The sequence below is a fragment of the Momordica charantia genome (assembly GCF_013281855.1).
Source record: "Momordica charantia cultivar OHB3-1 chromosome 3 unlocalized genomic scaffold, Mcharantia_2.0 BLBB01000003.1, whole genome shotgun sequence".
NCBI lineage: Eukaryota > Viridiplantae > Streptophyta > Magnoliopsida > Cucurbitales > Cucurbitaceae > Momordica > Momordica charantia.
Window position 1 is genome coordinate 19,706,320 of NW_028275161.1, and position 13,361 is coordinate 19,719,680.

The 13,361-nt window shown below is 30.8% G+C and overlaps 1 protein-coding gene across 1 annotated transcript; it reads left to right on the plus strand.

Annotated features, from left to right (window-relative positions):
• The first annotated feature begins 3,854 nt into the window (after positions 1 to 3,854).
• On the plus strand, positions 3,855 to 5,889 carry LOC111010634 (polyphenol oxidase, chloroplastic). Its single transcript, XM_022284116.2, is given in 3 exon segments — positions 3,855 to 4,773; positions 4,927 to 5,264; positions 5,267 to 5,889. Coding segments are annotated over 3 exon segments (1,752 nt in total). The 5' UTR covers positions 3,855 to 3,869; the 3' UTR covers positions 5,777 to 5,889.
• The last annotated feature ends 7,472 nt before the right edge of the window (positions 5,890 to 13,361 follow it).

A 13,361-nucleotide genomic window follows, 5' to 3' on the forward strand; every position in this document is an offset into this window, starting at 1 on the left:
TTATTCACATTTTCACAAATCAAGAAAATTTTATATTGATATTAAGAATTTATTCAATTTGATATATAACCAAATGTCTTTAAGATATATGTCAAAATATAGATATATATATACATACATACAAATGTCAAGAAAATATAGAATAGTTAATATGGGTATGCATATTAGTAATAAGGTTTATTTTATATAAATTTAATCGGAAGTGAAGATATATGTCCCCAGTAATTGAAATATATTCAAATTGATAAATATTAATGGTAGTATTTATATATTATTTAAGTGGTATAAAATATTGCTATAAAAAAAGAGGTATAAAATATTCATTTATTAATTAACATAAAAGTTTGTATATTTCTTAGTTTAATTTGTTCGGATTTTTGCTGACTGGATGACCAAAAACATTAGGCTTCAAAAAATGTTTTTAATCATTTTGCTTATATATACATTATACGTACTTTACTGTTGAAAATCAAAATCAAATCGATTCCTCTCTCTAATATTCAAAAAAAAAAAATCGATTCCTCTCCCACATCCAAGAAGTAAAGAGATTAAAAACCATACACCCCAATCAAAATTACAATTGGAAAAATTACAGTTATTCTCTTTGATCGGTCAATGATAATATAATGCTTCACCACGACCTAAAAATTAGTTGTTCAAATACATGGATAAGTATACCACTGTTTGAATGAAAAAGAAGAGATATGGAAGGTCTGTGGCAACCGTTGGGTGAGCATGAGTAAGAAAGAAAACAAGCTAGAGTGAGTGAGGGAGGTGGCTCTTTTTAAATCGGATGTTCGTTTGAGTTTTTTGGACTCTGATACCATATTAATATTCATGCGGTTCTATCTCAAAACCAATGGACAATAAGAAGAGTAATTCATCTATATTATAAACTCTTGTCTTTTCAACGTGGGATCGATCATCATTTGTATCCAAATAATTTTAAATCTTCCATCTTTCTCTTTTAAATATTTAGATATCTGTTCATATTTCTCTTTCTAAATCTTTTCTTTTAATTTTTTTTAACCTTTTTGTTATTATTCCTCTTTTTATTATTATCTGAGTTTTTACAATGATTATAGTTAAAAAAATAAAATAAATCTGCAACACAACAGGCAATTATATTAAATTTTTAAGTATAAGAATTTGTTTGTTAAAATGGAGTTGAATAATCTCTTGTTATGTCCTTTTTTTTAAAAAAAATATTTCTATTAAGATTATAGTAATTTTTTTTTTAAAATCTAAAACTAAGATGAGATAAGATGAAAATCTAACCTAGTAATAATAATAATATTTGATTTTTGAAAATATTAAAGTTGTACTTTTGTTTAACCTTTTACAACCACATTATGAACGGAGAGCATAAAGCAATAATTAGAGCAAGAGACAGAAAAGAGGACAAAAACGAGAAATAGAAAAGGAGCAAGAAAACAAGGAATAAGAATCTAAAAATAGAAAATGTTCAAAAAGCAAGATTACTTCCAGGGATAGATCTATAAATTTTGTTGAAGAGACTTCGTACTACTTCTGAACGAGAATTCATAAAAGTATCTCAAAAGGAAAAAAAATATAACTTCACATGCACTGTGACATAAGGAAAAGAATAAAAAATCAGGTATACATATTTTATTCGGGCCTAATATTTTGGATCATCCAATAAAAAAATTACAATTTTGTGCCTTTGAATATGCGCACTATTTTTATTAATATATCTTCAATATTTGAAACATCGATAGATATTCGAGATAATAACGAAAATTGGTGCAAATATTATGAATTAGTAAAAAGAATTTAATTATATTTTAATTAGATTATAATGGATCCTTTTAAATTTTAACCACTATATCTACCTATATATAAATAATATTCTCTTGAAAATGTCAAAACAAAACAAGTGGAGTGAATTAGAAAAAAATTATATAAATTTAAATAAAAAGTTAAATGAATGATTGATTTAGGAATCCATTTGAAAATGGTGAAATTTAAATTTTAAAGAAAAGTAAGTAAAAAATAAATAAGTTAAAAAATCATGAAAGTGAATTAAAAATATATTTAGAAATTATATAAATTAAATTGGAAAAGTTGAATAGATAATTAATTTAAAAATAGGTATGGAAATGGTGTAGATTTAAATTTGAAGTAAAATAACAAAAGTTAGGTTAACCATTATAGTCAAATCAATTTATTTATACAACGAAATTAAATAAAGAATCAATTAAAAAAAATTCAAATTAGTCATCATTCTTGTTATGAATGTTTAAAAAATTTCGAGTGACTCGAAAAAATTGATCAATACAACTAAAAACGATTTGGATTATAAACTTATAAATCAAACAATTAAGTTGGGTCCAAAAGAAATCTGAACCGAGTTCACGTGAAGTTTACTTCTTATCAAAACTACAAATCACATTTTCTTTTTATTTTTTTAATTTTTATATATACTATAAGACTGACCTAGACTACCTTTTATTGACCACTGTGATAGTTCTATGAGGAGAAAAATGTAGGAAACGAAATATTTTTCGTACTAAAAAAATGAAGAGTTCTCAAATTTGTAACCACCTCAAAGGCAATGTCATTAAATTTTCAAGTTACTTCTAATTATAGTTACTGGCATAAAGATGACTTTTCCACACGTTTTTCAGCAGGTCGGGCCCACGAAAAGTATTCAAATGACATTTCCTTTACATCTTGTAAACGTCATCTAAAAAAATATAGGAAGCACGTGGGAAATTTGTATTAGGTTTTAGACTAGGAAGAAAAAAAGAGAAAAACTTATATCTATCCGTTATAAATTTGTATTATTAATTACAAATATTGGGTTGGCAAAAAAAAGTAAACAAAGATCTATATCAGTGAGGTAGAGGGAAGATCATGAATCTTCAGAGACCAAGACAATTATTTCAATTGAGTTCTTTTTGAGTAAAATTTGTCAAAATTGAGACATTTAAGGAGAAATTATAAAAGTACCACAAAAGAAATATGCATTATAAAAAAAAGAAGAGAAAGAGAAATAGAAAAAGATAAAAGATAAACCAAAAAGATGAAATGCAAAGGAGTTAAATACTAATGGTATAGTATGAGAAGTACCATTTTAGTGATTTAAATACTAACCAAAATTGAATTAAGAAAAATGCAAAGGAGTTACTATTTTTTTAAAAATAACTAATCAAAGCCATAAACTCCATGTTTACATCATCAAACGAAAAATTCCATCCACACCTATCTTGTTGGTAAACTTCTAAAAATTTGACCAATTTTGATATTTTCTTAAAATCATAAAAAATTTCTATCTTTTTACATTTCAAAATTTTACAAAAATAGCATAAATGATCACATATGAGAACTATAAAAAACTTAAACAAAAATAAAAAGTCATGATATTTTCATATAATTAATTTTATGCTAATTAGTATAATTTCTCAAATTTCTTTTAGTAGTGGCCAGCAAAACATGGGTTATGAGTCTGATGACTTAATTGTTTATCAAAACTACAGATCACAGTTTTTCGAAAACTCTTCTTGATATGACTATGTTTTGGCAGTTCCGAGAGAAGAAAAAGGTAGAAAAAGAGAGAGAAGGACAATATAGGGTACAAGGACAATAACGTCTTGTCCAAGTATTCGAACAGTTTTTAGTATAACTTTCACGATTATACTTTTAGTTTTATCTAAATGCTTCACACCAATAAAGATAATTGTCCTCTCTTATATACATTATATAAACTCATTTTCCTAACAACGTAGAACTTTGTTTGCACTCTTTACAAACCCAACACAGATGGAAATTGGAGGGCCCCTAACATAAACTGCACCAAGATATTTGTTTTGGTTATATAAGTATCGCGTGAAGTAAATCAAAGAAGTATGGCTTCCGTGTGCCCTCCATTGCCGCCATCACTTCTCCCATCATCCAGAAGAAAGTTTGTTGTGAATAAAAATAATAAGCATGCTCGAGTTGTGTGCAGCGGCTCCAACAAGCATGATTCCCAGTCCCCAGGGAATATGGTGGACCGGAGAGACGTGCTTATTGGGCTGGGCGGGCTGTACGGGGCTTCCAGTTTTGCCCCAGAATATGATTCCTTTGCCATTGCCGCTCCGGTGGACACCCCCCAAATTACCAAGTGCGGGCCAGCACAGGTGCGCGACAAGAAGGTCGAATGCTGCCCCCCGCCGTCCATCAAAATCAAAGACTTCCGGCCGACTCCACCCCGCAAATTACGAGTTCGGCCGGCCGCCCATTTAGTCGACAAAAACTACCTGAAAAAATATGAGAGAGCCGTGGAGTTGATGAGAGGCCTGCCAGACCATGACCCGCGTAGTTTCATGCAGCAGGCGAATATTCACTGTGCCTATTGTAACGGCGGTTACAAGCAACTTGGGTTCCCAGTTGAGCTCCAGGTTCATAATTCGTGGCTTTTTTTCCCTTTCCATCGCTTTTATCTCTACTTCCATGAGAAGATCTTGGGAGAGCTGATTGGGGACCCCACTTTCGCCTTGCCGTTTTGGAACTACGACGCTCCGGCGGGGATGACATTTCCGGCCATCTTCGCCAACCAGAACTCGCCGCTTTACGATGAATTTCGTAACGAGAATCATATGCCGCCGACGGTGGTGGATCTGGATTACAATGGCACCGATGTAAATATGGATGATGAGGCCAGAGTAAGGAGTAACCTTCGGGTTATGTATCGGCAGATGGTATCCGGCAGCCGTACGCGGTCACTGTTTTTCGGCCGCCCTTATCGAGCGGGCGACGACCCATCACCAGGTCACATTTTCCTAACCACATATTTTAAGCTTTTAACACTTTATCCTTTTAAATTACAATCATATCTCAATTCTGTATCTCTTAGCTAGCGATAAGAGGTGTGAGGTGTTAATCAATCCTAGCCATGAATCTTGATTATAATAAATATTACAGGAGCTGGGAGCGTGGAGAACGTTCCTCACATCCCAATTCACAGATGGTGCGGCAACAAGCACCAGCCCAATGGTGAGGACATGGGAAACTTCTACTCCGCCGGTCGAGACCCGGTTTTCTACTCCCACCACGCAAACGTGGACCGGATGTGGTGCATCTGGAAAACCCTGGGCCGACGGCGCAGGGACATTCAAAACCCCGATTTCCTCAACGCATCTTTCGTGTTCTACAACGAGAAGAAGGAGGCCGTGCGAGTCCGCGTCCGGGACTGCCTCGACACCACAGCCCTCGGCTACGTCTACCAGGACGTGGACATTCCGTGGCTCAAAACTGCCCCTCGCCACGTCGGAAGAAGCTTCGAAAGGGTGGCGTGGCCAATAACAATATGCCGAAATTCCCATCCTTGCTGGGCACCGGGGCAGCCCTGGCGGCGGAGTCGGAGTTGGAGTTTCCGCTGTCTCTGGAGTCGGTGATCAGGACGGACGTGAAGCGGCCGAAGAAGTCGAGGAGCAGCAAGGAGAAGGAGGAGGAAGAGGAGATTTTGGTGATCTCTGGGATCGAATTTGACCCCAACACGGCCGTGAAGTTCGACGTTTTGATCAACAGCGAAGAGGACAGGGAAATACGGGCGGATAACACTGAGTTTGCCGGCAGCTTCGCGAGCGTGCCCCATCAGAACGCCAACATGAACAACCTCAAGACCTGCCTGAGGTTGGGGATAACTGAACTGCTTGAAGATTTGGGCATAGAGGATCAAGACAGCGTCGTCGTCACTCTCGTGCCTAGGATCAAGGATCAGAACATTACCATTGGCGGCATCGAGATTGAATTTGACCCAGATGATGATTAACCAAACTGATCCACTTATCTTTATTTTTCTTCTCTCCTAAATGTCACGGTATAATTGCTGATCTATATGAACTTAGTTGATCGGTAATTGAAATATTTGCTTCTTCCTTTTAACCTTCTCCTTTAACCTCCTTTAATTATATTTTTAAATAATATATATATAGTTGCACGGAGAAATTTTGAATTCGTTTATACTTTTTAGTATACAATAAAGGTTTTTTTTCTCCATCATTTTCAAAGGTCGGGGGTTTGAGCTTCATACATTGCTGTAGATCCTTGGATGAACAAAAGAATATCTTTTTTAGAGATTAAAATAAACTTTTTGCATAATTCAAATTAACTTTTCAATACATTTTATGTTATTGCGTTTGAGCATAAGGTAAACACAAAAATTGTGCTGTTGAGATATGATATAAAAAATTAATTTCACTTCTATTTCCATCAACATGTTTCACAGATTAAAAAATTGATTTTAGAAAAACATAAAATCACTTAAAATTGATTTTTAAGGTATTTTGAAAAATTAATTATTCTTAAATACCGTTGCTCAAAATCACTTCTTCTACCATCACTCCCAAACAAATGTTACATGATGTACAGAGACCATTAGATTTAGTATCTTCTCGTGTTACTGGATGTAATTTAGAAATATTCAAATAATCATAATTATTTTTAAAATTTTAAAGATAGGTATAAGATCCATGATGACTTGAATTAAATGGGTGAATATGAATCATTTATATTACATGTAAAATTATTGGTCCACCCAACATATAAAAATATAGATGGTAGAAAAACATAGTTGAAAACAAAATGTCATCGATCAAAATACAGAAGTCATAATTGTTAAATATTAATTATGAAGAATACATATCTATCTATAACGAGTTATACTTTAAAAATGTTTAATTTTAAAATAAATGTCGGTTGGTTATTGATAGTTTTGTTAAAATTATAAATGACTGTAGAATTAAATAATTATAAATATGTTATTAATGTTGATCGTCTACCTTTAATTATATTTTTTTATGAATAAAATTTGATAAATTTCGTAAGTGAAGAACATTAAGTTTACCAATATATTATAGACAATACACTAGGCTCAAAATTGCACCCATCTTTCAATAAAATAAAAATTGTATAAATGTGTTTTTCTTTTAAATCAAAATTTTAAGTTGGTTGCAATGAAAACAATGAAAATTATATATTTATGACATAAATATTTAATTTTTTTATACTGAAGGAGCAAATATTTTTTTATTATGAAATTTAACCAATTATAAACTATAAAGATATTTTTAATAATTCATATAGTAGTTTTTTTTTTCCCTACAAAGGTGTATGTTTTTTTAGAAGCAGACATATAAGTAATTGTAATAGCTAATTACTTTTTTGCAAAATTTATAATTTCATTTTGCAGAAGATTTGTAGTCTTGTAAAACGACTATAATATTTGGTTGTTAAGCTCTTAATAAAAATTTATTTTTATATAAGATATTATCAACAAAGTCGTACCACTTGCAAAACACGTATTAAGTAATTGGTATATTTTTTGTAAGATGAAAATAATGTGTTGTGAAGCAAATTATTATTTCTTAATACTCTAAATGTGGAGATGGAGAATTGAACTCCGACTTTAAAGAAAAAACAAGATACCTTAACTTCTGAGTTAGACTCATTCGACATAAACAAATTATCGGATATTAAGTCAATTATAATTATAATTTTGCTTTTGTTTTTGTTTGTATCTTTTTTTTTCTCAATATGATCTTAAACTGGCCTAACTGTGAAATTATTCAGATAAATAATAAGTTAAGGTAATTATTTGAATTATTGCTGCCATCGCCCGCCATGGTGGGCAAAAGCAACTTCAATACGTTGTAAATTATAAATTTAGTACATGATAATATTGATTATAATAAGTCATTTATGTCAATCCTAACATTAACATGTAACAATTATTTCTAAATATATAAGCTTAAATGTAAAAGGTTATGTTGTATTTTTAATATTATATAAATATTTTTACATGATGCAATACATTAGTTGGGAACTATAGTGATAGTTGTCACTGACAAAGGATAAACTGAATATTAAAAAAATATAACTAAAAAACTTTTTAATGTTTATAACTAAATAGACACACTACCATAATCAAAGTGTAAGGATTTTATTGAACTAATTAATAAGAAGTTAAAGATATAATGACATTTTTTTTTAAGTACAATATAATGATCTTTTTTTGATCTCTTTGGCCGGCCGCCATTTCGTTATGAACATGCGTATTACAATGTTTTCCCTAATTCTATTTTCAAAAGTACTATTATTCATCTAGCTTTTGTGTGAGTTTGTGGTTATTTTCTTTTCTGAATGTTATACCGTAAAAAAAAAAAAAAGTATGCGATAACAATGAAAAAAGTCTTTGAGAGAAAGCACCATGACAATCATGGTCTCAAATTCGAGCATATGCACTAGTGATATAGTATTGCTGAACTCAAGCAACAAGTTTTATTTATAGAGAACCAATAACGTAAGCACACGACATCAATATCGGAAAATAAAAAAAAGGTTATCAGATAACTAAGAGTATAGAAGTATTATCCAAATTAAATGAATTATTGTGCTAAAATCATAAATATATGTATAGAAGAGACAATTTTTGCATGCATCAATGTGTAAATAAATCGCGAAGATAATGGAACTGTATGGAAAACTTCCTCCACTAATTAATATATCTTAACTACATGACATGAAAATTTTGGGTTTTAGAAAAATAAAAAATATCGTAAGACAAAGACTCACCATCCAGGTTGCAACCCTCTTCTGGTGGGAAATAAAAAAAATAAAATAAAATAAAAGAAAGAAGAAAAGAAAAGGAAAAGAAAAAAGAATGACTTGGTAGTTGAAAATTAATAATATTGTCAAAGTCACTATATATATATATATATATATATATATATATATAATGACAATAATAAAGGGCCTTTATCTGCTTCCCGAAAAATATATATGTCCATTTGATGATAGTTTACATTTAATTAAAGTGTTGTTTATATATATGTATATAACTTTTTTTTTTCTAAAGAAATAATTTTCTAAAATTTAGAAATAAATTTTTTACTATATTTTCAGTGTTTCAAAATTGAAAATGAACGATGAAAATTTTTGTGTTTTTTAGTACTACAATTCTAAATAATATGAAAATGAGGAATTTAATTTCTTTTACTACAACATACGAGGTAGATATTTGAATTTGTAACTTCTTAGTTAGAGATACATAATTACTGTTAAGTTATGCTCATTTTGAGTGAGAAATTTAAATTTATAAACTCGATTATCAATATTTTAACACCGTCTTCCAATTTTTTTTTAATTACAATATGTAGAGTGATGATCAAACTTACAACTTATTGATTGAAGATATATACCAATTGTTGCTGAGCTAGGCTCGCTTTGACTTGCTTCATTCAATTTTTATAATACCATCTTCAAAAAAAAAATATTATAACACTATGTAAAAAGTTTGGAGAGGTTAATGTGTAGGGATGGATCTTCACGGGATAGTGATGGAGGAAACTTTCCCATCCTCGTTCGCACGCTTATTTAATTTTTCATCTCAAATTCTCCACGAAATTTTATGGAGATCGAGGTGGGGATTCCTCGTGGAAAATTTGTGGGATTCGATTCTCTTAGAGAATCTCCTACCATTTCTTTTTTATTTTTAAAATTTTCAATAAATATTTTTTTCTAAAAAGATTTTAATTTAATTACTTAATTTCTAAAAATAAAACCTCATTTACAAAGTTTAATACTTTTAAACAAATATATGAGGTATGATAGAAAATAATACATGAATTTTTTAATATGTGTACATATATTAAAGAGGATAGTAAAGATAAAACAAGCATAACTCAACAATAATTGACATATATCTCAAATTAAGAGGTCGTGAGTTTGATCATCACCTTCATATATTGTAATAATAAAAAAAGAAGACGAAGAACGGATTCTTGTCTCTACAAGTCCCTAGCCATTTAGATACCGGGAAAAATTCTACCGTACCCATCAGTAAAACTAACGAGCAGTCCTTCTATAAAAATATATAGACTTTTATTTATTATTATTTTTTTAATGAAACTTTTGGTTACCGCTGTAATGTCTGATTGAATTTTATTATATATAAAAATATTTACCTATTTTATTGATACTTTTGGAAAAATGGCAGAAAGAAACAACTTTTGAATTATAGTTTTTCTTTTGGAGTTTTTTGCGATAATCTTTCACACTCTTATTATTTTTTTTAATAATAAAAACAATAAGAAAGCTTACAAGAGTGCTAATAGGTGAAGTCTGTAACTGAATTAAGCTTAAAAAACTAAGCTTATCAAATCATCGCTCATTTCTTTTATTGTTTTTCTTAATTTAGTCCTTAATTTTTTTAATTCTCAAATTTACTTTTGATTTAATAATTTTTTTAATTAATTCATTCATAAAAAAGTACGTTGAAATCTGATAATAGAAGACAGTTATGTTATTAAATTATTATTTTGTTTACATATTTGAACACATGTAAATGCATGCAATTTAGACAATATCATGTATAAGAAATAGACCGTTGGTGAACGAGTTAAATTTTATATGTCAAGTAATATTTTTGAGTGCCAAATTTATGCGTGTCTATAAAATAATTTAATAATACATTAATATTTTGTTAAAAAATTCTTTTTTTTTTTAATGAAGAATCGATTTGAGGTATTTGAGATATAATAGTGTTAGCTTTATGGCTTCAATCAAACCAAATATTTTGATGATCACAAACAAAGTATAAACTAACAATTTGAGTGTTTCAAAGTTTCCATAGTGTAGAGCTCGAAAAGACAAAACAAATGTCTGTCAAATCATTCAAATCGGAGTTTAAACGAAGAAGTTATGGTCAAAACAAGTTAGGAGAAAAATTCTACGTAGCGGGTGACGTGGACAAATCCTACATGGTGGGTGACATGGACAAGTGGACCGCTTAGAAGTTGACATGTGGCATCAAGATGACATACTTATGCTGACGTGGCATCCAACAATCGAACAAATGAGAAGATGACATGTGGCGCTTTCAATCTCCACAAATCAATTTCCACCAATTTCTCTCAATCTCCTCAATCACTCGCAATCTCCTCAATCACTCACAATCTCAATGATTTCTCAATCTCCACCAATTTCTTTTAATCACCATAATTATGTTTTCATTTCATTTCCTTACCTCACATCTTAATCTATACCATTCATTCTTTGTTGCCCTAAATCCAATGGCCAAAATTTATCATAGAAACTCTATTTAAAGCCACCAAATTCCATCATTCTACACACCAACTATCAAATCAAAATCATTTGTTTTCAAATTCTCCTCTCAACTTTTGCAAAATCTTCATTCTCTCCTACACATAACTTGCTCAATTTTTTTTGTGAGAGATTCATTAGAGTGTGGCTTTTTAGCCATTACTTTGGTGCAAAATTTGTGTAATCTACTTTGTTTTTGAATTCTATATTTTCAAATTGGGTTTTGTATTAAGGTGTGGGTGCACCTTGGGTTGTGAGAAAAATAAATTGGTTGGATCCTGAACCAGTAAAAAGGATTTTGGGTTTCTCTTTAGCCTAGGACAAAAAGAGGGTCGATCGGTTTGGTTCTCACCCATTAAGAGAGCCACTGCAGTAAAATAACCAAGAAGGAGTCTTGGGGAGTGGAGTAGGAATTTCCGAACCACTATAAAATTTCTCGGTGTCACCACTCTCTTCTCTTATCTCTTTTAAATTCAGTATTTACCTACTTTGAATCTTGGTAGATTGCATATAGGTTTACTTAAATATTTTGCTCAATGTTTCCTCTTGTTAATCTTCTTTTATTGGTTGCATAATTGTTCATTACTTTAAATTTATTTTTAATTTTCAAAAAGTGGTAAGCAACCTTATTCACCCCCCTCTAGTGTTGCCATTCGATCCTACAATTGGTATCAGAGCAGGTAGCTCATTTTTTTTTTAAAAGATTTCTAAAAATTCCATCTTTTTCTAATACTATTTATTATTCTTTTCCGTAAATTTCTTTATTATTGAAGAAGAGTTTAAATTGAGTTTTTGAGCCGATTTTACTAGAAATTAATTTTCCTCAAAAATTGACTTTTAAAAACTATTTTTCTTTCTTCACTCTTGGAAATTTATTTTGTCTAGAATAAATCTTTGAAATTATTTTGAAATTTAATATCTTTGAAAGTTAACCTTTCTTAATTCTAAATTTATTTTCTTTGAATCTTTTCTTAAAACTTAATTGTTTGAGCTTATGGCAAACATTGGGGTTAATGGATTTAGTGAGGGTCATTCTACCACTAGACCACCTCTTTTTGATGGAAATAATTATACTTGGTGGAAAACTAGGATGAGAATTTATTTGATTTCAATTGATTATAACTTGTGGGAAATTGTTTCTAAAGGTCCTTTTATTCCTATTAAGAAAGTTGAGAATGTAGATGTAGCTAAAAATGAAAATGAGTTTAATGATGATGATAAAAGAAAAATATCGATTAATGCTAAAGCAATGAATTGTTTGTTTTGTGCTTTATGTGCTGATGAATTTAATCGAGTATCTGCATGTAACTCTGCTAAAGAAATATGGGATATGCTTGAAGTAACTCATGAAGGAACAAATCAAGTAAAAGAGTAAAAAATTAGCATGCTTGTTCATAATTATGAATTGTTTAAAATGGATGCTAACGAGTCTATTACTGAGATGTTTACTAGATTTACCAATATTGTTAATGCTTTGAAAGGTTTAGGAAAGGAATATACTACAGCTGAGAACGTGAGGAAGATTCTAAGATCTCTACCAAAAAGTTGGGAACCCAAAGTGACAGCAATTCAAGAAGCGAAGGATCTCTCAAAACTTCCATTGGAGGAGCTCATTGGATCTCTCATGACGCATGAGATAATCATGAAAGGTAATATGGAAGAGGACGTCAAAAAGAAGAAAACCTTGGCATTAAAGTCTACATCCTTCCAAGGGGCTTCTGAAAGTGAGGAAGAACTAAACGAGGAAGAACTTGCCTACCTATCCAAGAGGTTCAAGAAGCATTTCAAGAAGAGGCACTTTCCAAAGAAAACCAACAGTCAAGATGCTAAAGGAGAAAAGAGCACTAGAGACGTCATCATCTGCTACGAGTGCAAAAAGGCTGGACATGTAAGATCTGAATGCCCTCTACTACGTAAATCATCTTCAAGGAGAAACAAGAAGGCTATGAAAGCTACTTCGGATGAAAGTGATGAAGGAAGTGATTCTGAAAGTGGAGAGGAAGTAGCTAATATTTGTTTCATGGCTTTTGGAGATGAAGATGACGACGACGAGGTATGTTTTGAAAATCCTTCTTTTGATGAGCTTATGGATGCTTACAACGAGATTAAAGAAGAATTTGAAAAATTAGGTAGCAAATATTTAGCTCTTAAAAAGAAGAATACTAAGCTAGCTCATGAGAACCATGATTTATTAGTTGAGCATGATAGGATAAATAAAGAAAATGAGATGTTTAGAAAAGATCTTGTTATGTCTA